We start from the raw sequence: 27,346 nt of genomic DNA on the forward strand, positions 1-27,346 counted from the left end.
TTTTTTTTTTTTTTTTTTTTTTTTTTTTTTTTTTTTTTTTTTTTTTTTTTTTTTTTTTTGTATCATCATCATTATTATTATTCCCTCCATTCAAGGATCTTGACACTCCTTGCAGGAACAGCTAGTAAAATTAAAAAGCAGAATAGGTGGCTTCTCTAAGGGTACAGTTAAAAATGAGCAGCTCTCTTAGGGTAAAAAAAACTATTCATTGGTTCAAGACATGTTTTTCTGAATAAGTGACTATTTCTTATTTGCTTTAGGCAAATTAATTCTCAGTTAATTGAAGAAACTTCTATAACTTGCAGTGGGGTCATATTTGAACTGTTTCTTAAGTACATCCATGTACTGAAGTGTACTCAGTTCACCACAGCACTCAGGTGGAAAGCTCCTGCCTACTCACCCCTGCTGCTTTCGATGCTCCATCGTTGTATTTTGAGACAGCAGCAATTGAAATGGCAAAGTAAATAATGGCAGCGGTGACACAGCGCAAGAAATCCTGTGGAAGAAGCAACGGTGCATTCTCAGACTGGTCAAGGATTTCCCCTAAAAACCATCCTGGAAACTAACACTCAGCCCCTCTGTTGTTGCATCAGTGGCTTTGCTGGCATGTGACCACAATCTGGTTTGCTGTAGAGGAGGAACTGCTCATCTGTGAAATAGCTCTAAATAAAAGAAGACCTGAACCTTGGCATAAACTTCTGCTCTTAAAGATGCTGGGATAAATCCTGCTGCTACCCTGCCTGTGTCAGGCAGACCTTCCTTCAACCTGGGAAGGGCTTTGTGGGGCGTTTGCCTTGGAGCACAGCAAGGGCTTTAATGGAAAAATCATTTGAAATGCCTTAAAAACCTCGTGTTTGAGCAGAACTCCTGTGGCACCAGAGGCTCAGGAGGTCCCAGCTCTGTGGGAACAGGTGCCTGTCTCTCTGTGGATGCTGTGGTGATCTCCAGGGAGACCTGTCTGTGCTCACTCAGGAACCAAACACTTGGTTTAGCGCTGGAATGATTTGTACATCTCATGCCCACTGCCAGCTCCGCCAGCCTGCCCCAGGAGCCCGTGCCTGGTGTGATCCCTGGGATATGCCCTGCTGTGCCCTGTCACACCAGCAGGGATGTCCCTGCAGTGAGCTTTAAACACAGAGCTGTGTCCCAGGGCATGTGCAAATCACCAGGGCTGCAATAATGGTACCCTCAGCTCTGTTCACAGTTAGCTCTTCTGCCTTTCCAGAACAGATGGAGGAGTAAGATTTGTCTCAAAGCACATATCCTGCAAGAAACCTGACTCCTCTGAAGTCAGGCCAAGGTCAGTTATCTACATTGTGTGCCTGCAGTATGTTATGGTAATGGCCATAATAAACACCCAAGTGCCTTTTTTGTCTTAGCTCTGGAACCAGATGCATGTAGAAAATGGGAAAATGATGGAACTGAGATTACCAGCTGAGAGCTGTGCACAGTCGTAGCCAAAGTAACTGATATTGTTTTATCTACCAGTGGCCTTGCTGAAGTTATTTTTATACACTGAGAGCTCTAATTCAAACTTCAGTGCAATGAACTACTGATGGTACCAAGAGAATCGAGATTGATAAAATCAGCAGGGTTTTTTCAAGTATTTGTACTGCAAGGCAGCTGCTCCCTTTGCAGTGATATTTGAGACTGCAGGGACATCCAGTGGCCAGGGCTCTCCTGCAGCCCCAGCACTGCCCCAGCAGCCACTGGGCTCCTTTGTGAGCAAGAACTGGCCAGAGCTGCCCTTCCCAGAGCAGCTCAGATTGTCTGTGGGTGTAACTCTACCCGAGAATTTAATCACAGCCTGACAAAGTCTGCCCATTATCAACAACACACCTGTTTCCCCCTGTGCAAGGGGGGCAATAAGGAGCCCCCAGCAGTCAGACTTGGGCTGATGCTGGCCCTAAGCCATCTGCCTGGAACTGGGCATACATTCTGTGCTCTGATAAAGCCATGCTTTGTGTCGGCACCAAAAAAGCTGCAGTGCAGAGCAGAGCATAGTGTAGAGTCCTCTGGGACCTTCTGAAGCAGAGGCAGCAGGGAGAAGTTTCTAAGAGGGCAGTAAAGTTGTTACAGTCACCCTGATCTCCTGCCCAGCCTCTTTCCCTCCCCTCTCACTGCACAATTAAATCTGAAGGTTTCTGTTGCACATCTCACTTACCGTCAAAGGCCAGTGGACTCCTTTAAACTTCTCATTAAGCCTGGAGGCGTAGGCAAAAAAAAGAAACAGTGCCAGCAGAAACTCTAGGAGTGGTGCCATCATGAAAGAAGCTGCTAGAGATGCAATATAGCAGATAAAGATGATAAATGACAGCACCTAAAGTAAAGGGAAAACTCGTAGTTATTTGCATGGAATAGCAGAGCCGTAGGCAGCTGAGCAGCTTTGAAGTGTTATTTTCCCTGTATTTCTGTCAGTGCTGCTGCTGCTGCTGCTGGCATAGCTTCAGCATCCTGCTTTTTTATTTTTCATTGGGCCAAATGATTTTCTTGTTCAGCACAGAATAAATCTGAAGTAAGGGTGTTTATTTCCATGTGTGTGAAATCGCTTTTCCGGAGCACTGTGTGGATCTGCACCTCTTGAAGTCAGTAATTTGCTCTGGATTGTAAACAGCTCTGACAACATAATTCTGAAAATAGAGTGGGGTGTTGCCAAGCAAGCAGAGCTCTAAGCTTTCAGTTGTGACAGCTCTCATTTGAAACCCAAATCAGTGCTCAGACAGCCTAAAGTAACTCAGCATTTATAATCTTGGAGTTGAAAGAATGAAGTCTGATGATGATGGATAGAAAAAGGCCAAGAATTAATTGCTCTGTGACTTCTGGAAGTGTCTGGTTCCAGTTTTCCAGCATGGCAGCTGTTTTAGAGAGTAACAGGACAAATAACTCCCATAGATTTCTTTTATCTCCAAGTTTCCTAACTCAAGTAAATAATAAAAAATGGCATTTTTTCCACACTGAATTAAAATACCTTTAGAATATGGCTCAAAGTACAAGTTTCTCAATGGGAAAACAACTGAAGAAAATGCATTTTCACCTAAACCAGGCAGTACCAGAGTGGTACCAGACCGTGTTTGTAAAAGAGGCTCCAGTCCTCCTGTTTAACTGCCTTTATGGGAACTGGTTGCTGTTTCAATCAAATTAGCTTGAAGTTACAAAAGTAGGCAGGATGCTGAATTACACATTACTATGTACCAGTTTACAGCTGGGCTGCTCTGTCCAGCCTTTTTTTTCCTGGAGAAAAATCTCTGCCTTCTCAAAGCTCAAGGATGCTTTTGGTCAGCACAGACTGAGCACTAGATTACCAAGACTTTTTAAACTTCTAATTACAAATCAGGACACTAACATTCCCATTCACACAGCACTGAAAATTAATGGACTTTTTTCTTCTAGATTGCATATCTAAAGGCAGATGTAGCTTCCTGCAAAGGTAATCAATGCATTTGCCTTGTTAAATTTCAGCTCTGTGGATTTCTTTGTTTGCTGCTACCATGGATTCCTGGGGACCACCTCAAAAGAAATCATCATTGCACTTGAGTGATGGTTATTATCACTCCTATTACCCTCCTATAATTACTGATTGGTAATTACTTCTATGAGAGGTCAGTCAATTGTCAAATACATGTATCAAAAAACCCTTGTATGTTTAGAGGACAACTAAGCAGTTAAATCCCACTGAAATAATTTCTTGGTGTAATTAATTACCAAGCCTTTATTCCCAGCCTGTGTTTTGGGAAAGCTGGGCAGCTGAGCAGGATGCTAACAGCTGGAATAAACTGTTTTCATCCATTAGGACTGGCTGGTGAGGTTAGAGAGGATGTAACATTTTTAGTAAGAGACTATATTTATCTTAAAGGTCTATGCATTTTTCTTCTTCCACTGGGTTCTAAGAAACTGAGCTGGAATAGTTTATAGAGCTCACTGCTGCATGGGCCTGCTAGCTGGTAATATCTGCCCCATTTGTTTGTGTTTACTCCATTCTGAGTTGTTTATTGCTCACAGAGCCTCTCTGCAGGTTTTTCTTGTTTTCATAAAGGGAAGGGAGTTCATTCCCTGTATCTCATCCTTAGCGTGGTATTTTCTTCCTATGAGCTAAAAGTGGTAAGAACTCTTTGAAGGGAAGTGGATTTACCAGAGCTTGACAACTCCTAAGAGGAGAGAGGACTTCCTTCTTCCCATCACAGCACCTATTCCCTTCCCACCCCAAAGAACAAAGAAAGCACCTGCTTTGAGAATCCGCTTCACTTGCATTTCTGGAACACAATTTAGACACAGTTCTATGTTTTCTTTGAATAAAAAGAAATCACTATCTATACAGGACATTTTCTTTTTCTTTTGGTGTTGGAAAAAAAATCTTTTGTGGCTAAAGGCAGGCGATGGCCATGCTGCAGGGGTGACCAGCAGCAGGGAGATGGGTTCAGGGTAGGTCCCACTGACCACAACCCTTCCAATGGCAGATCCTCAGACTTGAATTAAACCTAGTGATCTCTTATGAAAGGACTAAATACAGCGTTAAATAATGCATCCTACTGGAGCAGTGAGGAGAGGTAGAGAGGCAAATTTCAGATATGCAAGGTGATGCTGCACAGCAGAGATCCCTTTGATCTCGATTCTGTTTGCGTCAGTAACTCCTGTGCTCTGACTGCTTTTGCACTGAGAAAAAAGCTTTCCTGATGAAGTGTAAAGTGGAGGGAAGAGCCTTTGTGCTCTGCTCTTATCAGCTTCATGGCAATTTGTGCCAGGGAAAGCTCCTGCTGTCTCCTCTCAGCCCTGGGCAGGTTTGAGGTTCAGACATGAGCTGGACTCGGTGAAACAGGAGCTGGTCTGTGGCAGGAACACACCAAGGAGTCCCTGATCCCAGGTGCTGGGGTGCCAGGGGATCCCTGCTTCTGTGCCAGGGAAGCTGCTGAAGAGACAGATCAGTCTGAGCATTTCAACTTTCTAGTTGGCTCTGACCCAGAGAAGCTGGGGAAATATTAGTTGTTTATTTTAAAATCTAGTTACCAGAGCAGTCACTTGTTCAAACCAAGCCCTGCATGACTGGTAGATGACAGCAGTGTCCTGCTGCCTGCTCCTCAGCCCTGAAGGTCAGCCACTGTATTCCCACCTCCCCACCCTCAGTGGTGGGATTCACTCCAGCCTGTCCTGCTCTCCACTTGTCAGCATCCCTGTGAGGAGAACTGCACACTGAAAAAAAGGCACCTTTTGATTCACAAGAACCTATTTGATTTCAGTAGATTACTGATGGTATTAGTAAAAGGGAAAGACTCTGAAGACTGGTAATTAGTCTGCAGTTAAACACCATTCCTCATTCTGGAGGCACTCTGAGACTGAAAGGGCCCAAGAAAGATTTTATGTGAAATAAAAACCTATAAAAGAACAGATCAGATTTTGAGAATGAAGATTTGAAAGACTGTATTTTTGGAAGGCACAGGAAGGGGAGGGAGGCAGACCTTGGAAAGAGCCAGAGGAACAAGAGGAAGGAGGTGCCCGAGGTCTGTCAGGTGATGACCATGGCACTGCACCTTGCTCTTTGGTTTTCTGCTTTTCTGTCTCCTGTCACTGCCCTGATTTAATGCAGATTTTAATGCCAAACATCCTTGGTAGCTTGGGAACAGCCCTGTGTAATACAAGAGCCCACAAAATTGTAAGGTTTTGATGATGTTTCTCATTTCTCCTTGTGTAGAGCTGATTTCCTTTTCTGACAGCTGGAATGCACAGACTCCTTGAGCAATATTGGGTATTACCTACAACTGTTTTTTTCTGAATTACAGAAGTGACGTGCCTTTTCTGACCATTTAAGTGCACTGCCACTAACTCAAGCATTTGATGTTATGTTAAAATTTTAAAAATACACCTCCCCTCCCACAATACAAACACTGCAGTGCCAGTCTGTACCCAGAAATAATGACACCTACCTACATACTTTTCCAGACTTCAAGTCTTTGTGAGAAACATCTTGCAAACTGAAAGGTGCTCTAAAAACTCAAAAGAACCTTTCAGAAGAACCCTGACCCCTCCAAGGACTGTCAAATGTTCCATTGCACATCACATTTGTGCACCTCTTTTCCTGGAGCCGTGTGTTTCAGGGTCACTTCAGAGAAAGGTCAAGCAATTGGACCCTGTTTTTTGTAACAGCTCTGTATCTATGCTTAAAGAAAAAAAAAAAAAAAAAGGCAGCTAGAGAGGAAGTCTTTGAGGCTCCATGCAGGTTCATTTCTAGCACTTTCAGAAAGCACGGCAGTTTCTGGGAGGGGAAAAAAAAGCAGCAGTGTTTTATCAGTTTTGTTAATTTGTATTTACACAGCGTTCTCTTCCCTTCACGTGGATGGCACCCCGAGCACTGAAAGCAGCCGAGTGAGCTCTTCCTGAGCTGCTGATGACAGATTCGTGTGACTGCTGCCAGCTTCACTGTGAAGGAACACCTGCATGCAGGAAGCTCTAATGCAGCAAAGAGCAGGACAGGAACCCTTCATAGCTTGGGAAAAAAAAATAATAAAAAATCCTGGCAAAAAAGCAGCCTGACTGTTCACTAAGCACCCTTTATGTACACTCCCATTCACACACAACTCTTCTTGGGTATTGTGTTTCAGAAAGTAACTTTCCTATTTAATCCCATGTAATTATTACTTCTTATTGTGTTGCTGGGCTTCCTAAGGTGGCCAGGCATTACAAAGTTATACTTTATTGTACAACCAGCTTGCAGTTCAAGGACTAAAAAACAATCCTGACAGTGGTTAGAGAGCAGAATGTCCCTGAAGGGAGGGAGGCCTGAGCAGTGCTGAGGTCATGGCAGCTCCAGAGGCCTTTGTCTCTCCTGAAGAGGAAGAACAGACCCACTGGAACCCACTGGGAATTTAGGGATGCTGGGAAGCCACTGCCATCACTGCACCTGCTCCTCATCTCCTGCTCCCACCTCCCTCCCCAGGAAAGAACAGCTTTGCCTAAGGCTTTACGAGTGGGTAGCAGTGTCATCTTCTGGACAAGAGTGCGTTTTGTTCTTGTATTCTTGTCAGACAGACAAAGTGCATCATTCAGTGGTCTCTGCTGTTCAGTTACTACTTCTCTGTTGCACTTGTCGAGGAGGTGAAATTTCTGCTTCCTCCAGAACTGGCTGCAGGAGAGGCCTTCTGGCTACAGACCCTGAGAAAGGCACAGGGGCCTCTTCAAAGGAGAGTTTACACCAAGCAGCTGGAGTTTCAGTTACGAAGGTCAGATCAGAGGAGACTGAAAAGACAGGAGAAAGACAGGAGAAGAGGAGAGAAACAGGCACAATCATTTCTACATCCTTTTATGTCACCACAAAGGTGGCACAACTTTACCTATTCTCACTGCATTTTTATAAAAACTAAAGAAAACGTAATGCCACTGCATGCTGGCTTCAGGAGACTGAGAAGATGCCAACTAAAGCATCCACAAGGGTTTGAGTAGAACAGCCAGGTGAGCAGCAGAATCCACAGCTGGGGATCCTGCCTGGAGAAGCTCTGGTGCCGGCTCTGGTGAGAGTGCCTGTTAATGGTTCCAACACAGGACACAGGGAACTGAAAACTCATCTCTTGAAGGGTGGAAAAGAGCAGGGATGAGATGCTGACCCTCAACACAGCAACTTGAGCGGTTAGGAAAAATTAGTAGCTTAAGAAAAGTGTCAAAATGTGTGGAAGAAACCGTGACATGGGTGGGGGGAGAATGGAGAGGAAAAAAGAGTAACCTGTAAGATGGTTAGCCTGTAAATGGTGTAATGGTGATGGTTAGCCTGTAAATGGAGTAATCTGTAAATGGTGGTTAGAAAATGGAGGGAGCAAGACAGTGAGAATAAACAGGATTAGGAGAGATAGTGAAGTTTATAAATGTATTTGATGCTACTGCTTCTTTGTCTTTACAGATGTCCCAGGTGGAATAAAAAATTAATCAGGCAGGTTAGTGGGGAGGTGGACTGGGTGTTCCCCAGGGGCCCCATACAATCCCAACCATTTTGTGATTCTGCAGAGATCAAAAGGAACAGGGGATGGGGGAAGGATATCTTCCTTATCTGAATAAAATCTGAGATAATTATGCCTCTACCTGTTATCAGCTCCACCCCCAGCCTGGCCTGTTCTAGGGGAAGCACCCAGATGCCCAGTTTACATGGGTACAGTACCAGACCAAATCACACCTGAACATCCTAAAGATCCTCTGTGTGGAAATGTTATTTTCAAAAATGGCTCAAGAGCTGCAGAAATAAAGTGCATTTCTGGGGAACTGCCAAGATGCTGGATAACGTGACATTTGTAACAGTACTGAGCACCCCACTTTGCTTCTGAACAAAAAGCACTGTTCAAAAAGTGCATCCATGAATATTATTTCCATACATTTATGCAGAACCTAACCCCACCCCACATTAGCACTGTGTCAGAGGAAAAATGAAACATTCAAGATGAGAAATACAAAGCTAAAGATGAAACACAGATTTAAACCATGATAGATTTAACTTGGACTCATCTTCAATTATTTGGCACTGCATTTCTCTAATTGTGTACAGACTGCATTTACTCTGGGGCCTGTGTTGTCTTCAAGGGTTTCTTCTGGCAAAGCTGAGACAACTGGAGAGAAACTACTGCTGCCTCTTGTCTGCCAGGAAACCACGTCCTGAGCACGTGGGCTTGGCCTGCAAGGAGCACAAGGAAAGCTGTCTGCAGATGGGATTTCAGAGCTGCTTTCAGCCAGTGAAGCCCTTGAGAAGCCCCAAGTGGCCTTACAAAGGATAAACCCCTGTTTTGTCAAGACAGAGCAGTTTTTATTACCCCAAGGAGGCATCGTCAGTACTTCTCTATGACAACAAAAGGGTGAGTCTGATCCCATGACCAGAACAGTATTCCTCCAACATGTCATCATTCTGAGATGTTAAAAAGCCAGGCTATCTGAAAGCCATCATTTAGTGGCTGTAAGCTTGTAAAGGAAATTCCAGTGTGTGTTATAGTATGTAACAAAAATACATGCCGAAGGAGCCAGGTTAGCTGGGCTCTGGTATCTTCTAAATGTGTGGTTTTGTAAATACAGATGTTGTGGGAGTGATGGGGTACCTAAAGGAGGGACGGGGTAGCTGGCATTTTTTTGGTAGAGCTGATAAAGCCCATGGCCTGCTGCTACCCAGCCCGAGGCTTTCCCCACCACAGAAGTCATCCTGACCTCCTGAGTGAATGCTTTTCCTCTCAAAGCCAGCCTCACATCTGGCTGTTCCCTGTCTCTCTGCCACAGGGCAGTGCCCGCAGCCTCACAACCCCTCAGAGCTGGTCCTCACCAGCTGGTCACAGACAATCCTGCCTCCTTCGGTCTGTTCCTTATCTTTCTTTTGCTGAAATATCCCGGTCTCCTTCCCTGAGCTAGCACAGGGGATAGCCAGAGACACCTTGCACATCTGAACAGCACTCCATGGACCTGACTGCCAGTTTGGGCTGTCCTGATACTTGATTATCTGCTGCCAAAACTCTAGCAAACTTAGTGTTTGAATTCATCATCATTTCTAGCAAAAATGATGTTGAACATCTAATTTCAATCAACAAGTTTCCTATTCAGAAGCTAAATTTTGGTGTGAAATAACCACTCCCCATGGGGTGAGCTACCTCCTTCCCTATCACGTGGGTACTGTTTCAGCTGTCAGGCTTTAAGCTTTTACCCATAAAATTCCAGAAAGTCTCACACCACAGTCACTGCCCTGGTCCTGCTGCCACACTACTGCTGATCCAGGCCAGGTGTCCCTGGCGCTCTGCCCACTGGGCTGGTGCCCAGCCGCTGTCTCGGCAGCCCAGAGCCTTTCCCTCGGGGCAGCTCTCCAGCCCAAGGGCTCCACAGCGGAGAGCAAGAACATCCCTCTGAGGGTCAGGGACAAACACGGCTCCGGAGGGCTCGGGACAGCAGCTGAGCGACCGTGCTGCACAGCCTGATGCCACACATCACAAATTCTTGAGTAAAGTCTTTCCTGACACACTCAGGACAGGCTGCCCCCGAACTTGGATAAGCCGATGATACAAACCGCAGCTCTAGTGGTTACTGGATTACACCGCAAAGAGCTTAAAACGAAATCAAAGCGCTTTTTTACCGAAAAGGGGTCCCCGATAGCGAAACACACTTAATGTACTGGAAGTCTAACGTGACAAGTTCTGGTCTCTAACGTGCTCTGCCTGAATTACGCTAAATCCATTATGCTCTGAGACAGCCCTGCGGCTCCCCCATTCCGATACGGCTGTTCCCCCGTTTTCCCCTTGGCTGTTGTCTCTCTCCACTCGGTTGCTTTCCTCAGTTTTCCCCACGGCTGTTGTCCCACGGCTCCTCTCACTTGTTTTTTCCCGGTTTTCCCCTCGGTTGTTCCCCCCAGTTTTTCCCTCGGTTGCTGTTCCCCGTTTCCCCTCAGTTGCTGCCCCCGTCTCCCCTCGGCTGCTGTTCCCCATTTTTCCCCTCAGTTGTTGTCCCCATCTCCCCTCGGTTGCTGTTCCCCATTTTTCCCCTCAGTTGTTGTCCCCCTTTTCCCTCGGTTGCTGTTCCCCATTTTTCCCCTCAGTTGCTGCCCCCGTCTCCCCTCGGCTGCTGTTCCCCATTTTTCCCCTCAGTTGTTGCCCCCGTCCCCCTCGGTTGTTCTTCCCCGTTTTTCCCCGCAGCTGCTGCCCCCTCTCCCCTCAGCCGCACAGGGAGCGGCCCGCTCGGGTCCCGGCTGCCCCGGGGGTGGCTCCCGCAGCCCCCCAGCCCCGGTGTCTCGTCCTTACCGACTCTGCGAGCAGCAGCTGCCCTTTGCGGGAGCGCAAGAACTCCCGGGGGGGGAGCAGCGAGCTCAGCCCGGGCGGTGGTGTGCCTCCCGCGGACTCGGGGTCCTCCATGGCCGCGGCAGCAGGCGGGCTGGGCTCAGCTCAGCTGGGGCCGGGCTGGGCCTCTCTGGGCTCGGGCTGAGCTCGAGCCGGGCTCGGGCTGGGCGCGGGCTCAGGCTCGGGGTAGGGGGTTGGCCGTGGAATTTTTTTTTAAGTTTTTTTTTCTCTCTGAAGGAGGGAAGCGGAAATCGTGACACTGCGGAAACGTGAAAAAAAAAAAAAAGTTTCATCATCCCCAGCTGTGGGGGGCGGCCCCAGCGCCCGCCCCCAGCCCCGGGACAATGGAGCTGGGCTGCCACCTTGGCCCTGTGCTGTGCTGCGGGACCGACAGCGGGGAGCCAGGCGAGCTCTGCTCCCTGCCGCCCCGAACACACACATCCCCGGGCGCTGGGGAGGCAAGGCGCCGCTGGAGCTCACCCAGCCCAAACCCCGCTCAAGGCTGACATTTCAGGGTCCAAATGCCACGGCGAACGCTTTAACATGAAATCCACATGGCACAAGAAAATCTTTCCGAAGGATGGTTACTGGGTCATTACATTTTTACTTTACTTTAAAAGGTACATTTACTCTAATGTACTTTTTTACACTTAGTAAATAAGATTAAATAATGCACTTAGGCCCGTTTGTATTTTCTTTTTATTAGAGAAAGAAGACAACCATGAAAATAATTTTCATACAGGTAAAAACATAATTAAGTTTAGAAAAACACGACAATTTTCTCAGAAGCTTTAACTGGTGAAATTGCAATGCTGAAACTGCATTTGTAAACATACAAAACCTTATGAATGATACTTGCAGAAACATCAGTGCACAAGAAATTCAAAAGTGAGCGTGTGAAAATGCAAACTCTTTAAAAGAGAGTGCGAAAACAGAATGGAGAACTTATTCTTTCACTAACATGTCATTCTTATTTGGCAGGAGCACTCCTTCCTCTTGCTTTATCAAGGCTAATCTTCTTGCAAAGAAGAACCACGTCGACAATGCAGAGAACAAGCAATATAAGACCCAACACCTATAAAAATGACCATAAAATTAGTTCCCCCAATCAGTCTTGAACTTTTACTGTAGTGACTCATCAGTAAACATATACTTGTTTCTGGCCTTGAAAATGTGTGTGATTTGAGACAGTTGATAAATTAACTAACACCCACATTTACATCCCATCAGGCTTTCAGAGAGCTGTCTACAGCCTGCTCTGTTTGATGTTTGTGTCAGGCCTTGGAGGTGGTGTGGTGCTCTCCCTGAAAGCTAAGCTAATGCTGCATTATGCCAGACAATGCTTTTATCCTAAATGAAAGCTCTTCTGTCCCTTTAAGGGCTGCTTAATTAATGGGACTGGCCCTGAGAAAAGTCAAGGGAAAATCAGTATTCCTAGAAACAAGCCCAGCACGAAAATGCTCTTCTCCTCTGAAGCTCTGAATGGGAAACATTCCAAACTGAAGAAAATGTACTGAATTATTTAAAAAATAGACAACCACAGGAAGGTAACTGGAAAAATGTGTTTGCAGAAAAGCCACTGAGTTAACTCAGCTCCTGCCCTTCAGCCCCATCCCACATGCACACTGGGGTTTTTTATGCAAGCACTGCATTATCTGATCAGGGGAGTTATTTTCAGGAGAACTCTCGGGAGAAGACAGCTCAAGGCAGTGTGTGCCTCAGGAGAACAGGCTGGGGGTGATTCTGTCCCTTCCAGCACTGAAGATGTCACATGTTCCACTCAAACCTGTGTTTCCAGCTACCTGCTCGGTCTCCTGCTCCCACCTTTAAATTTTGTGAACTTCACAATTGAGAATATAAATTCTATTCCAGCTCAGTCACTCTATCAGAAAGTCTCCTTTTTGCTTAGGATGCCACTGCCAGTGAAGCCATCAGCTTTCCCCCACACCATCTCCTAAGCTGAGTTTGAAAGAGCTCTCTGGCAGCTTTTAGGTTTCTTTTGGTTGCTTGTCACATTTCAGCTTATTTTGTACTTCTAGAGACTTTCAAAACTGAGGGGTTTTCTTCCCCTCCTTATTGTTTATTAAGGTTAATTACATTAATTGCCATTTGAATTAAAAATACCAGTTACTCAAACTATTAAACTGATTTCATCTTAAGAACACAAAATTCTTACAATCATAGTGTGAACAAAACCCCTGTTTAACTGACGTAAATTCCTCAGTTTGCATCACAAAAAACAATGTACAGTCCAGGAGGGAGGTACCAGTGTGTCTGTTAAAAAGTTTCAACTCTTTTAATAAGACAGTTGGCATTTTTTCTCATAGTAACCGAACTGGGTAGTCCTAGAAGAGCTAGGGATTCTCCCACCTAGGATTTCAAGCTATGGTAGCAAATGTAGGTTACTTAAAAATTCTAGAAATGTTCAGTGTTTTAATACTTCTCTGCAGTAATTCCAAAGTCTTGTAACATCTTTAGATTATAGTGATGTGAGGATTATTTTCTTTTAGTGAGATACACTGGATGAAACTTGTTTGCTATTGCTGAGTGTTCTTCCAAGACAGAACAGTTTTGTTTGCATGGTCCTACCACAATGTGAATGTACTAAGAGGTTCAAACTGCTGCACTCTAAGAACTGAAATTCATTAACAATGCTCCTACTTACTCCTCCAGCCAATATTCCCTTGTTGGTCTTGATTATTATTGCAAACAAGGCCACAACGAGGAGGAACAACGCTGCAATCACCGAGTTGAAAATATCCTGAAACAGCCAGTGGAAGCAAAACATTTATTGTGAAATACAGTCCTGAAGGAGAGTGTGGAGAGCTCCCAGCACAGAAGGGATGGTAAAAAAACAGCTGGACTGCCATGAAGACAGAGTTACAGCAATATCCATGTGAGAGGACACTGACACCCAGTGGTTTGATCAAAAATAGAGTGTTTATAGTAAAAAAGTTCCTTGTTTTACCTTTCTTCTCTTGTTTTTGCATCAAATGTTTGCAACTTGGCTACACCTGATAGACTGAAACAGTAAATACATGTACAAAAGGGAGGTAAGAGGAGAACTTGTTAGTATTTGAGTGAACGTGTGTGACTAATTTATGATGTGAAGGTGTTACACAGCAAGGCAAACAGTGCCTGTGCTGGGAAGGGCTGTTATTGGATCCAGCAGCCGTCCAAGAACTGATGGAACAGAATGCTCCCTTAGGAGAAACTGCCTCAACCTCCACAGAGCCCTGGGGCTTGCCTTACCTGCACAGAAACAATCACCGAGCCGCTGACAACGTCCTCTGGGACAGGCGATCCCTCCTGCTCACGGGCCTGCTGCTGCTCACAGCCAGCGGCCCCAGCAGCCAGGGGACATTGGGGACAGTGGCACCCACAGTCAGGGGACAGCAGAACCCACAGCTAGGGGACAGCCATACCCACAGCCAGGGGACATTGGGGACATTGGTACCCACGGCCAGGGGACATTGGTACTCACGGCCAGGGGACATCGGTACCCACGGCCGGGGACATTGGTACCCACGGCCAGGGGACACGGGTACCCAGAGTCCATCAATACTCACGGCCGGGGACTCGCGTACTCACAGCCAGCAGTACTCAGAGCCAGAGCACCCCGGCAGTCGGAGCCCACGGGTACTCACAGCCAGCGGCCAGAAGAGGCACCGCATCCGCGAGTCGAGCCTCAGCAGGTAGAGCAGCAGGAACAGGGCGGTGATCACCGTCTCCATGCCGGCCAGCGCCGTGTAGGCCCCGTGCGCGCCCGAGGCCACGAAGCACAGGAGGGCGGCCAGCGCCACCAGCTGCGGGACAGGAGGGGACGGGGGTCAGCGCCGGCCCGAGCCTTGCCCGCGGGCCCCGGGCCGCTCCCGGCCGTACCGTGCGGGCGATCTTCAGCGCGCCCCGCGGCGAGCGGGGGAAGGCCCGGTCCACCTGCAGCCGCGCCATGGCGGCCGAGCGGCCCGGGCGCTGCGCGGCGGCACCGGGACCCCGAGACGACCCCGGGAGCCGGGGAGATGCCGGGGCTGATCCTGCAGGTGATGCCGGGGCCATCGCCGGCGCTGAACCAGCCCCGCCTCAGAGCGCCGGGGCGGAGGAAGTGGTGGCTCGGCGGCGGAAGGGCCGGGGCGGGCCGGGGCCGGTCCGGTGCGGTCCGGGCGGCTGCGGGAATGGGCCATGTGGCGGCGGGGCGCGGCCTGGGCGTGGGGCCGGCGGGGCGCGGGCACGGCCGTCCCGGGCCCCTCGGCGGGCGGGCCCCGCGCCGCTGCCGACCGTAAGTGCCAGGCGGAACCGCGGGGACGGGCTGGGCTGGGCCGGGCCGGGCGGCCGCCCCCGGGCCCGGCTTCGGCTCCGTGCGGGCCCTCGGGATGCGCTGGAGCGGCTCCGGGGGAGCAGGAGCGGGGTCAGAGCCGGGAGCGGCTCCGGGCGAGCAGGAGAGAGGTCGGGCTCTGGAGCGGCTTTGGGGCAGCAGGAGCAGGATCAGACTGGAGCTCTGACCGGGGCTGACCGCCGAGCCCGTCCCTGCCTTCCTGCCGTGCTTGGCTGGGTGAAGGGTCCTGTAAGCTCAGCTTGGCTTGGACAGGTTTTTTACTGCTGTCGTGAGGTGTAAGGTGCTTGTTTTGGAGCTGCTCTGTAATCCGCCGGGCCTGTGAGGCCAGTGGGTGCTGCTCCAACTGGTCTTTCCGAAATTCATTTTTCCCCTGTGAGACCCACTGAGGAGCAGCAGATGGAGCAAAAATCTGATGAAAGCGTGAGCACTCACCGTCGGACTCTTGGCAGTGTCAGGGACAGTGGAGAACTTCGGCTAAATCTGTGTCAGTCGATGCCACAGTGTGTCTGTTACATGACCCAATAATTACCTAAAACCTTGAAGGCTGATAATTTAGAAAATAGTAAGCCATAGGGAACCTAAAACGGGCCTGGAGGGTCTCACATTAAGCTCCTCAGTATAACTAAGTTATGAAAACCGCTTTGATTTTAACCGTTGTTTATTTCCATTCTAGATAAGCATCTGATAAAAAAAGACGCTAGAAAGAGAATTGTAAGTATTTGCATTTTGTTCAGAAAACAAAGTAAAAAGTGCAGCCTCTTTCATTGTAATTCCATTATAATTTAAGTGTGTGTGTATATGGCAGCTGTAGGCCATAGCTGTGTCACTGTGTAGTGGTGGCTCTGTCACTGGGTCATACCCTCTGCAAGGCTACGCTGGTCTGGTTCTGAAAGTTGTGGTAAAATTGTGGGAGATCTGTGCAAAAATTGTGAGGGCTTGTGTCAGGACAGGTGGCAGTTTGGGTTCAGTGTTGCATGTGTAGCCTTGCCATTGCCTTGTATAACCCCCCTGGACTATAAATTATTTTAAGGCAGTTGAAAAAAAATTCTCTTAGTTTATTTTAGTTGTTTAGGTTTCTGAAAATAAAAATGTGATCCCTCTTAAGGTTTAAGCTATCTGTATAATGGATGCTGAACTTATTACTCCAGCTGGCACTTTTTTGAAGTGGGAGTCAGGTTTCTGAGGTGGCCTGTGACAAAGTGCGGAGCAGCAGGTGACCCTCTGCAGCCCCTGGGACACTGGGAAGGGGAAGGAAGCTGGAAGCAGGACAGGGGCTGGCTGAGGGGGTAGCAGGGAGGGGAAAAAGTGGAAGTCTGGGAGAGTCACAACATCCAAACGGATCCCATGAAATAATCTGTTCCCAGCGTGGGGAGCTGGTGTGTTGGAGCGGGCAGGGGGCATTTCTAACACGCTGTCACTGCTCTGCCACAGTGTGACAAAGTGACTCTGCTTTTCACCAGATCTGTATCGAGGGCAACATTGCCAGTGGAAAAACAACATGCCTGGATTATTTTGCACAGACTACCAGCATTGAGGTACTGGATGCACATTTCTTTGTCCTTATTTCCCTCACTGAGCAGCTGCTTGTCTTAGATCCAACATGTCCTTGGGTGTGAGAGGAGGGAGCAGCAGGGGCTGGCCAGGGGTTTGCTGGGGCACCACCCCAACCTTTTACAGTCAAACTGCAGCAGAGAAATGTAGATCACATATGGGGTGTACTGGATGCCAAAATACCAGAAAAACCTGTGAATCAGTGTTTGTGCCTTTATAAAACAACAGCAACCCGCAGAGCATGGGCATGTTTGGACTTGCCTGTTTCATGTCACTGAAATCTTAGATGGGTCTGGTAAAAGCAAAGTAAAGAATTATTATGTAAAAATACCTATGCCATGTAACAGACATCTCAGTGAATAGATGGCTTTTTTAATAAAAGGAAAATCTGTTAGAACTGTTTCAGGAGATTTCTTAGACTGATCTGGTGTTTGATTTCATGGTGCTTAGAAACAGGCTAGGGGAAGGGCAGGCTTGTTGCATTTTAAACAAAATCAAGGTCAAACCTCAGTGAACAATTGTTCTTGTACAACAGATATTAATGCTTTCCCCAACAGACTTAGCTACACATTTAGCAATAAGTTTTAGGAGTCCTCATAGAAATGCTTGGTTGCCAGATGTTTTTTGGTAATTTAACAGGAATTGTCCTTATGAAGTAATTAACTGTTAATCCACAGGATAACAGACTTTAATTTGCCTACAGTGCAGCATTTTTAAGTAGCTGCTTAAGTTCCCAGGCTGATGACATTCTCCTAGGCCTGACTCTACAGTATCATTGTAGATTTAGACCCTGTTTGAACCAGGCAGGTCTCTTGTGATTTTACCTGTTCAGGGAAAATCTGATTAATTTTGTAAAAGATTTCTATACATTTTGTTTGTTCGAAGACAAAAATAAAATAAAAATGAATGTGTTAGCAGTCTGATCCTCTTCCTTTGCTGACAAGTGTTACTTTATGAGAAATTAATTTGTGAGGGGATGGGCTTGTCATTGAAATGCTAAGTACTGTGCAAACCTGTTCTTTCCCTTAGATGGCACTGATTTTGACTCAAAAAAAAATTCACTCCAGGCTTATGAAGTAATCTATCAGTGTTTAAAAATACTAAGAAGAGGCTGGATATTGACATGTCTCTATTTTTAGCAGTGTTCATTATTTTCATTATTACCTTTTGTGTTACAGAATTCAGTGCTGGTTTTTTAAGTGTGATGAGCTTTCAAATACAAGTCCTGAATACTCTGATTTACTGCACAAGTATTCCTTAAGAATAGTTGTACACTTGTAGGGTCACATTAAGTATTTTGAATGTAAGATGTGTTTAACATGGAGTAATTATTTTTAACCAGGTTTTGAAGGAACCCTTGACCAAGTGGAGGAATGTTCGAGGTCATAATATCCTGGTAAGTGGCAGAAATTATTCCTGCAGTTACAGTGGCTGTTCTTTTAGCAAGACATGTGTGATGGCTTTTTATCAGCCAGCAAAACTGCTACAAAAGGTGTGATCCAAATCTCACACAGCAAAAACTAAAGCTTCACACAGCAAAAGAGCTTCTACTGCGGTTAAGACATGCATGTAATAGAAGCACTGCATATAAAGTGTGGTTTTGGCAAGGATTGTGTGTCCCATGGGGGGAATTAAAGCAATTCCCAGGAAGGTAAACCCTGAGTGTGGCAGTTGTTTCCATATGTGCTTGTGCCTGTTTCAAAGAAGGGAAGGAGGTGAGGTGAGGTGAGGGGTGGATCTGGTCAATTAATGTTGTTGGACTGGAGTTCTGTGAACAGTTCTGGTGCCCCCAACGCAAGGAGGACATGGAATTGTTGGAGCAAATCCAGAGGAGGCCATGGAGCTGCTGAGGGGACTGGAGCACCTCCCCTGTGGAGCCAGGCTGGGAGAGCTGGGGCTGCTCAGGCTGGACATGAAGGTTGTGTGGAGAGCTCAGAGCTCCTTCCAGGGTCTGAGGGGATGCAGGGAACCCAGAGAGGGAGAATTCCTCAGGAACTGCAGGGACAGGACACAGGGAATGGCTCCCAGTGCCAGAGGGCAGGGTTAGATGGGATCTTGGGAATGAGGAATTGTTCCCTGGCAGGGTGGGCAGGCCCTGGCACAGGGTGCCCAGAGCAGCTGTGGCTGCCCCTGGATCCCTGGCAGTGCCCAAGGCCAGGCTGGACCCTGGGGCTGGGGGCAGCCTGGGACAGTGCAAGGTGTCCCTGCCATGGCAGGGGTGGCACTGGATGACCTTTAAAGCCATTCCAACCCTTTAACCCTGCATGAATCTATGATCCTGTGGCTGTTGCAGGTAAGGAAAATTCAGCCCGGTGAGGAGTTGAGGGCTTCTGTTGTCTTTTGGGTGGCCGAGGCTTCTTGGAACTGCTCCCCCCAGGATGTCCCTGGGTCCCAGCTGCAGCTGCACACTGGCCTTGCTGGGATGCTGGAAGTGGTCCCTGCTGTCAGCCCTGGGCTTGGGGCTCAGCCCCTCTGCAGAAACCCCACTGTGGCTGAGGCAGGGGTCTGTGCTCAGGCTCTGCAGTCTGCAGTGTGGACACACCCCAAGCCATACTTGTCCTGGCATATGTTAAATACTATCAGTGTTAGCACAGGCCCTCTGGAACAGTAAATTGTCCCTCCCAGGAGTTGCTGATGCCTTTCTGACTGTTAGGAAAGGGGTGAGGCATGTGTTGCACGACACCACAGCAACCTTGGAGCAATGGGATAGTCTGATCTTGGCAGGGAGCAAAGCAGAAAGTCAGACCTGTGGGTTGAAGCTTTGCTGCTGGCTTAAAACTTGTCACCTCGGCCAACAGACACTGAATGATGTTTTATTTTGAGTGAAATCCTTTCTCTGCTGTGGAGGATAGATTGTTGTTTGTAAGTTCTATGTGAGTGTGGAATTGCAGTAATCAGAAAGTGGAACAGCTACCTGAGAGCTGCTGTGAGGATCCTTTGGGAAGAATAGCCTGTGTTAAAGGACACCTTTTCTGAGGCCCAGACCATACTTAGAACCCTGTACGATTTTTGGATGCACTGGGTGCACTGAGGATCTGTCAGGGCACAAAAATAGAGTAGGTAGGTTTTTTTCATTACGTGGTTCTGACTGTTCCATGTGCAGAATAACTAACTCCTGCTGACTTCAGCCAGCCTCCCACCCAGTGTCTGTAGGGACAGGGCTGTAATTCTGTATCTCCATTGTGGAGAGCAAATTATCCCTTCATTTTGATCAAGCCTGATGTCAGCTGTTTTAGTGCACTTCTTAGAGCAATGCTGTTGTAGGGCAAAAGCTTCCTAAATACCCAACTTCCTGTTGTGCTGTGTGTCCTAACAAATGTCCATCTGTCCTGCTTCCATCTCTGACTCCAGGCCTTAATGTACCAGGATGCATCAAGGTGGGGGATAACTCTGCAGACCTATGTGCAGCTGACCATGCTGGAGCAGCACACCAGGCCGATGGTAAGGAAACTTCTTTTAATTTTAAGAGCAATTAGATGTGGTTATGAGTGCTAAATATTTTTAACCTTCTGTTCAAGAGTTAGGATGCAGTGTGCATTCATTCTTTGTTCCTGCAGTGAGTAGGAATTTCTGTGGTGCAGACATAGATATGCTCAGCGTGTGCACTGGGAGTGAAACCTCTGCCTCCCGCCTGCTCACAACTTCCCCAAACTGATCCTGCTGTTTGGGCACACCCTCCAGGGCTAGGCTTGTACAAATTTCTTCCTCCTTTCATGTCAGTGATTTGTCTGTAATTTCATTTTTTCAAATCTTTGGCAAATACCAAGTACTATCGTGTTAGAATTCATAGTACTGCTTCGTGCTGTCTAGTACAAATTTAGCCATTTCTTCTTCTGTTTATGCAAAATACTTCCACTACCATTTTCTATTCCTTTTTCAGGCGGTTGACTTCCTTTTTTTCTTGTAATTTTTTTTCTTTTTTTCTAATGCTAAATTTCACATCCTGCCTTTTTATCAAGATTTCTTCATTCTTTTCTCCTTCAAGCACCTTTTGTTACATTCTATGCTGTCTTCCATTCCCTGATTACAAGACCTGGTCTTAGATACCAGGCTTATATTTTACTGATTGTTCTTATGTTCTGTTTTCTGAGTTTGTGTCAGGGCAAACTGTTGGCGGTGCCAAATATGAAAGTGACACATATAATCATTAAGTTTTTGGAAGAGGTGTATTTCCAAAACAATAGAAATCCTGTTCTGTTGGAGAAGAAGTTCATTCAAGAATTCCTGAGGATTTCCCTCTGTTTCAGTCTGAGCTTTTTTTGTCATTTGAGCCTTGCTGGAGCCATTTTTGCTTCATTAATGTGCAGAAACCTGGGTGAGAAGTTGCTCTGTCAGGCCCAGGAGTGTCAGAGGATCTCCCTGCTCCAGCATGAAGTGCTGGTGGAACACGTGCAGGGCTGGCTGAGGCCAGGGCTCTGTCAGCTGCAGTTACTTCTTTTAAAAGTCCTGTTTCCTTTCTTGAATGTGTCTGATGTCAGCTGTGTGCTGTGACCCAGCAGTGCATGGGATGGAGCAGCACTTTGGGCAGCAATAGTTCCCATTGTTCTGCAGATCCCAAATGGATTGCTGCTTTTTTGTACCCTGAGTTACCTTCCACTGCTCAGCTGAATGCTGAGCACTTGGCTTTGAACTGGTGTCTGAATAACAAATCAGAGTAAGATCAGGAGTCCTTGTTTGCCTTGTGGTTCCCACCCTCCCAGTGAGTTTGTTTCTCACAAGATCTGAAAATTGTATTTCATATGTGCCACGTGAGTGTGAAAAGAAACAAGCATGAAAATGTAGAGTCAAGTTTTGTGTTGCAGATTTCCCCCATAAGGATGATGGAGCGGTCGATTCACAGTGCAAAACACATTTTTGTGGAAAACCTCTATCGAAGGTATGGCATGTGGTTTTCTGCTTTACTTTCTTGGATTCATTATTTTAAATATATACCTAATCAAATGATAATTTCTTGGTAATGTGCATTTAAGGGGCCTGTGAAATCTGCCAGTTCTGTGTTGGAGTGGCAGTATGTTTGGTATGGGCTGTGCTGCCCATTTCCTGTAGGACTCTGGAAAACCTTTTTCAGCAGTGCTCCTGAGTATTTAGCACTCAGTATTATTTAGACACCATCTATTGAAGTTACTGGCTCTCCAGCTGAATACCCAAATCTTGCTTGAAGCAAACACATGCTGGACAGGTAAAAAACCACAAAGATAGAAAGAATAAGACTGTAGGCTGGGCAGTGTTATCCAGCCTGGCATCCAGAATTGGCATTTCTTGCAAGCAGCAAGTCCTGTGCTCTTGCTCAGGATCAGGATTGACAGGATCAAAATAAATTGCAAGCTTTGGTAGGCTGTGAGTAAAGAAAGAACAATTATAACAGTTACACCTAGCTGCCCTAGATATAACTCCCCTGTCCCAAAGTAACTGAAATAGTGCAGGAATCAGGGTTTTGTTTGTTTGTTTGGATGGGTTTTAGTGGGTTTTTCAGTGGCCTGGAGGTACCAATCCAGTTTGTGCCACAAGGTGTCATCCATGCTGTATGAGCACCTCTCTGCCACGGGAAAGCCTTTGGAAGTGGGGAGAGAAACAAGTTGTTCATCCCAGTCCACACATTGCAAGCAGCCTGGAATATCCTCATTTTTCGTTACTGACTTCTTTTTTCATTGTAGACAAAGTGCTTTTTTTCCTAAATACTTAGTTGCTATGAGGCTAAATCTGTTTGTGGCAACACTGTGAGTTAATAATAACAACAATTTTAAGGGCATCTAAGATGTTTTGCACTTTTTAAATGTTGAAAAAAAGGCATTTGCTTTGTTTTGTTACAGCAAGCTAGAAGGCAGCTGATAGTACCAACAGCAAGCCAAAAGAAAAGGATGTGTAAAAGGATTATAAATAAAAGAAGGAATAATTGAGGAATGTGTGAAAGTAGCTGTTTTGTGACACATTAAAAAAGGAGTCAGTCTGGCTGTGTTAGGTGAGTCTTAAGTGTGTGCACATGAGTGTGCAGGGTGTGCTGTAGGGGAGCACTGCAGTTCAGCGTCCCTGAGTCCATCACTGCTTGGGATAGAAACTCACTCTGTTCACGTTGGACTTAGTAAAAACCTGACTTGGTAGGAGCCAAATGCCAGCAAACTTTGGAAATGTAAACGCCATTTTGTGCCTTTTGTGTACCCTGTATCTTTATGGATGTTGAGCCAGAGTCCTCCCAGGATTACCCAGGGAAGAAAGCTGTCTGTAGGGCAGGTCAATGCAGAATTGACTTGGATGTATTTGTCTTTTAGGGTAAGAACAGTGGAGCTTTTTCTTATTTCCTTTCAGCCTTCCTATTTCCCCCACGTATCCTGGAGGAAAGTAGCACAGAGTTTGGCTGATGTAGATCCCTGCTACCCAGAACTGATTGTGATTATCAAGAAGAGCAGCAGTGAGCAGTGTCACCCCATTTCTGGATGGCAGATCAGGAGGGGAGGTGGACAAACAGGGATTTTGCTTTTTTCCATACTTAGGGAAATATCTTTATTACTTTTGCTCACTTTTGCAAGTGATCAAAGCAAGTTGCCAGGGGACTGGTTTAGAAATCTGTGGAATATTTTTCTTCAATCCTATTTAAAATAGCCTAACTGGTCTTAATCATTCAGCTGGAGAGCACAGGAGCCTCCCAAGTCCATCTTCTTAATAACATTTTTTCTATTGCAGAAGCATTTAGGAAAGAGTATGGAGTATGTGTTACTGTCACCAGTTTTGTAGAGAGGATACTGTAAAATTAGTAATATTTGACACTTAGGAATATGGTAATAAGTGAAAATTGATACACTAATAAAAACATAGTATGTGATTCTTAACATGTCCTCAGTAACTCCCTTTTACTTGAGTTGTCTGATACTTTATTGTTGTTGCTGAGATACCTTTGGGACATTTGTCTCCAGCATTCTGTGCTCTGAGTTCAGAGTTAAGCATATTGAATATTTCACTACTCTTTCCACAAATATTTCTTCCAGTGGGAGTAAATTTATTGACACACTGACATTATATTTTTCCTGCCTTTTACTGTGGCTTCTGTAAGGAATTGTTGGTGCTGCTCAGTAAATCCAGCCCTTATGGTGGCATGCCCTGGGACAGATTTGAACTGATGCTGATACAGAGAACCTGAGCAATAAATACCATTGAGTACTTAAAAAAAAAAAAAAAAAAAAAAAGGAAAGTATTTGGTCTTTCTGTTTTATAAACAATAGTTTATGTGGCCTTCAATTTGCATGGGCTTCTTTTCACAAATGTTGAAGTCAATGGGGAGGGATTGTGGTCAGGTGAGCAAAATGAGAGTTTGGAGTTGATCTCTGCATGCTGCTCACTGAGGGATGCCTCTTGTGTTTGTTCAGTGGAAAAATGCCAGAGGTGGATTATGCTGTCCTAAGTGAATGGTTTGACTGGATCCAGAACAACACTGATGTTTCAGTTGATTTGATAGGTAACACCTTGATGGGTCTGGAGGGCCGTGTTTGTGGGTGGGTTTCCTTTCTGGGAGAAACAAATAATTCTTGTTTCTTGCCTCATAAATAATCACATTATTCAATATAAAAGTGACCACCATCAGACAGCTTGGGTTTGTGGGTGGTTCATGGGTTGGGTAGTGCCAAAGGGGAGGTTCAGTGGTGGTACTCAAGCCAGGATCCTTCCCTTCCATAGTTTGTGAAGTGAGTTTCTTCTTTGCTTTTAAAGCTGATCTTTGAACATAACTATTAACATTTTTGTTCCTGCAGTTTATTTGCAGACATCTCCTGAAGTTTGTTATGAGAGGCTAAAGACACGATGCAGGGAAGAGGAAAAAGTCATTCCTCTGGTAAGGAGTTCCTCTGATATATGTGCTTACAAGGAACTTTGAAAACAGAGTGATTCCAATCTAAATACTAAAGTTGTATCCTGAGTATATTGCCAGAATGTGGTGCAGCTGTTTCCACTGCAAACTAAACCCTGAATATTGAATTTAGATTTATTTTTAAAAAATGATCTGTCTTGCATGCTGACTCTCCCGGGTGTTCTGCTGTAGTAATCAATGCACTGTAGCTGACTTTAGGTGCAGCATTAATCAACTGGTAATCTTCTCTAGGATGTAAAAGTCAATTGCCTTTGTACCATGAAATGGCACAAAAGCACCCAGGTGAAGCACTTGTGCCTGGGCTTGCAGGTGCTGAGGTTTCCGTGGGCACTTTGCTGTCTGCTCCCACCAGGATGTTTGTGCAGGAAAAGTGTCTCTGCTGTGGCTGAAAGGAAGCAGCTCCTTGAAAACTGTGAGCTTGGGAATCTGCTTTAAAACAAGCTGTGGTGCTGGAACAGTGATTTCTGTGCCAATTCACAGCATGGCTCCTCATGCCACAAGGCTTCTCAAGAAGCCTGAGCAGACATGAGTGCAGTTCCCTCTGCAGCCCTGGGTGGGTGGCTCAGGAGAAGCAATCATCAGTTGAAGATCTGTGCAAAGAGCTAAATTTTGGGCCATGTGAAATTTGGAGAATAAATCCTCCTGTAATGGATTTGAAGAGCCCTTGTGTTATTTTGCAGCTCTGCTGAAGAGGAGGGGAGCAGTTACAAATGAGCAATGTGAAGTGGTCTCCATGAAGAAAAAAGCCAGTTCATGACAGGCAGGAGAGCTTTTAGAGGAAATTGAGTTACAAGAAAGTGAACTGGGAATTCTAGGGAAATGTACTGACACAGAAAGTGCCTCCCATACATATTCTTTGCAGCCTTGCCCTTTTTGTCCTCACTTTGTTGTATTTTTCTCTGTAAAATCTTGAACCACATTTTACCTGTGGGAGAGAATAATGGTTGCTTGATCTTAAAAGGAGCTGAGAGCCCTGTGCTCCTGTAAGCTGTGTCTTCGAAGTCTTCCTGGAGTTAAAGTTTGTACTGGGAATTAATTTTTCTCAAAAACCTTCTGATGCTTTTTATTTTTTGTTAGTGAAAGATACATGTTGCAGGCTTTTATATGTGTCTCTTAACTACTTCCCAATGATAAAAGATTGTAATGTGTATGTCATCCCTGGGCATTTGTATTATTCCAGTGCTTCTTTTCTAGGAATATTTAGAAGCTATTCATGAGCTCTATGAAGAGTGGCTCATTAAACGTGCACTGTTTGAAGTTTCCTGCCCAGTGCTTGTGAGTATTATTTTTATTATAACCAATTAGGATTGTGCTTTCCAAATAATAGGAGCATTGTTTAGTGGTAAAAGTAAATAAATCTGCTTTTCTGATAACCTTTGTAGAAGGACAACCTCAGACAAAGGTGATAGCTGTTGGTGTATAGCACAAAAGTGGGGTCTGCCATCTCTGCAGTGCAATTTGAGAGGCTGTTCACTGGGATTGCTTGCAGGATCAGCCATGGAGCTTTTCAGGGAATGCCAAATTCCCAGCAGAAAGCAACTTGGGCAAATCCCTAGGAGTATCCCAGTTTGGCTGCACTGGTAGTCCTGTTCTGTTCTGCTCAAAAGAAGCCAAGTTTTATGGTGTCAGTTATTGTCAGTGTTCATCCTCTTCTCTCCAAGGTTATTGGAGCTGACCATGACATGCAGAAAATGATAGAGAAGTATGAGGAAAACCGGGACCAAATACTGAACCCAGCCAACAGACAACACTGTTTATAGAAGCCTGTGACTGTTGTATCAGAAATCATCTACTGAAGTCTGAGTTGGTATTTGTAATATTTAAATATAATGGTATTGTTTTTGCACTATGCTTTGTAGAACGCTGTGAACTTAGATCTCTGAAATTATCAGGTACCAGTCAGGAACAGAATATGAATCAATTCCCTTTGTGTTTTTAGACAAAACATCAGCTTTACTGTGTCAGTTCTGTTCAGCTAAAATATGGCATGTATCCCTCATTTCCCACTTCACTGTTGCTTCCTAGAAGTAACTTCACTTTTTTTTTTTGTAATTTAAAATAAACTGTTTATTACAACATCCCTCTGAGAGAGGGTACCTGAGGTTTCTCTTCATGATCCCTTTGGGGTGAATTGGGCTGAAACAACACAAAACCAGGGTGTGTACGAGGGAGGTTTGTTTATGACAGAGCTTTCAGCTTGACCCTGGTGCCCAATGAATTGGGCTGAAACAACACCAAATGGCCAGGGTGTGTACGAGGGAGGTTTGTTTATGACAGAGCTTTCAGCTTGACCCTGGTGCCCAGCAGATTATCCTGAGTGTGAGCAAAGGGCAGGGACAGGATCACCATGGGATCACCACAGGATCACCAACCATGGGATCACCAACCACAGGATCACCACGGGATCAGCCCCTTCCAGTCTGGGTTTAGGAGATCTTCCCTGGCCAGGTGCCCCTCCTGGTGGGTGAGGGAAAGGCTGTGGATGTGTCTCCCTGGAACTCAGCAGAACCTTTGAGCCCCTCTCCCATGACATCTCCTGGAGAAGCTGCAGCCTCAGCTTGGCTGGGATGGGGCCTAGCTGATGGCTGGTCCCAGGGTGGTGGGAATGGGATCTCCTGGGATCCATGCTGGGAACAGCCCTGTTCAGCCTTTTCTGATGGTCTGGAGGAGGGCACTGAACTGACCCTCAGCTAAGAGGGGTTATACCCCTTGGGTAGGAATGGGAAGGCTCTGCTGAGGGCCCTGGCCAGGCTGGGAGGATGTGCCAAGGCCACTGCCATGAGGTCACAGGGGCAAGGGCCGGGCCCTGCACTGCAGCCGTGATGGCCCCTGCGGCTC

General features: G+C 46.2%; 3 protein-coding genes across 5 annotated transcripts in view; 1 reads left to right on the forward strand and 2 right to left on the reverse strand.

The window, feature by feature from the left end:
• Nucleotides 1-10,919, reverse strand: part of CMTM3 (CKLF like MARVEL transmembrane domain containing 3) — a 15,562-nt gene extending 4,643 nt beyond the window's left edge. For both annotated transcript variants that reach the window (XM_041462842.1, XM_041462843.1), the window contains exons 1-3: nucleotides 10,734-10,919; nucleotides 2,165-2,320; nucleotides 401-496 (exon numbers count right to left, since the gene is read on the reverse strand). In XM_041462842.1, the coding sequence (XP_041318776.1) occupies nucleotides 401-496; nucleotides 2,165-2,320; nucleotides 10,734-10,844 (363 nt within the window). In that variant the 5' untranslated portion in view covers nucleotides 10,845-10,919. The remainder of the gene's footprint in view (nucleotides 1-400; nucleotides 497-2,164; nucleotides 2,321-10,733) is intronic.
• A 535-nt stretch (nucleotides 10,920-11,454) lies between these two features.
• Nucleotides 11,455-14,825, reverse strand: LOC121351020 (chemokine-like factor). The gene is made up of 4 exons (XM_041462856.1): nucleotides 14,652-14,825; nucleotides 14,417-14,575; nucleotides 13,435-13,530; nucleotides 11,455-11,844 (listed from the first exon to the last, which is right to left on the reverse strand). Exons 1-4 carry the CDS (start codon nucleotides 14,823-14,825, stop codon nucleotides 11,740-11,742), a joined length of 534 nt encoding a protein of 177 aa, XP_041318790.1. The 3' UTR covers nucleotides 11,455-11,739.
• Nucleotides 14,826-14,948: 123 nt separating this feature from the next.
• Nucleotides 14,949-26,595, forward strand: TK2 (thymidine kinase 2). 2 transcript variants are annotated; one of them, XM_041462854.1, is made up of 10 exons: nucleotides 14,949-15,045; nucleotides 15,776-15,813; nucleotides 16,563-16,637; nucleotides 17,996-18,049; nucleotides 20,005-20,094; nucleotides 21,456-21,529; nucleotides 24,012-24,100; nucleotides 24,393-24,472; nucleotides 25,703-25,783; nucleotides 26,170-26,595. In XM_041462854.1, exons 1-10 carry the CDS (start codon nucleotides 14,949-14,951, stop codon nucleotides 26,266-26,268), a joined length of 777 nt encoding a protein of 258 aa, XP_041318788.1. In that variant the 3' UTR covers nucleotides 26,269-26,595. The 2 variants fall into 2 exon arrangements, with proteins under 2 accessions (XP_041318788.1, XP_041318789.1); XM_041462855.1 differs by lacking the exon at nucleotides 14,949-15,045 and adding an exon at nucleotides 15,074-15,212.
• The last annotated feature ends 751 nt before the right edge of the window (nucleotides 26,596-27,346 follow it).

The sequence above is a fragment of the Pyrgilauda ruficollis genome, unplaced genomic scaffold (genome assembly GCF_017590135.1).
Source record: "Pyrgilauda ruficollis isolate IOZ18807 unplaced genomic scaffold, ASM1759013v1 scaffold160, whole genome shotgun sequence".
Taxonomy (NCBI): Eukaryota; Metazoa; Chordata; class Aves; order Passeriformes; family Passeridae; genus Pyrgilauda; species Pyrgilauda ruficollis.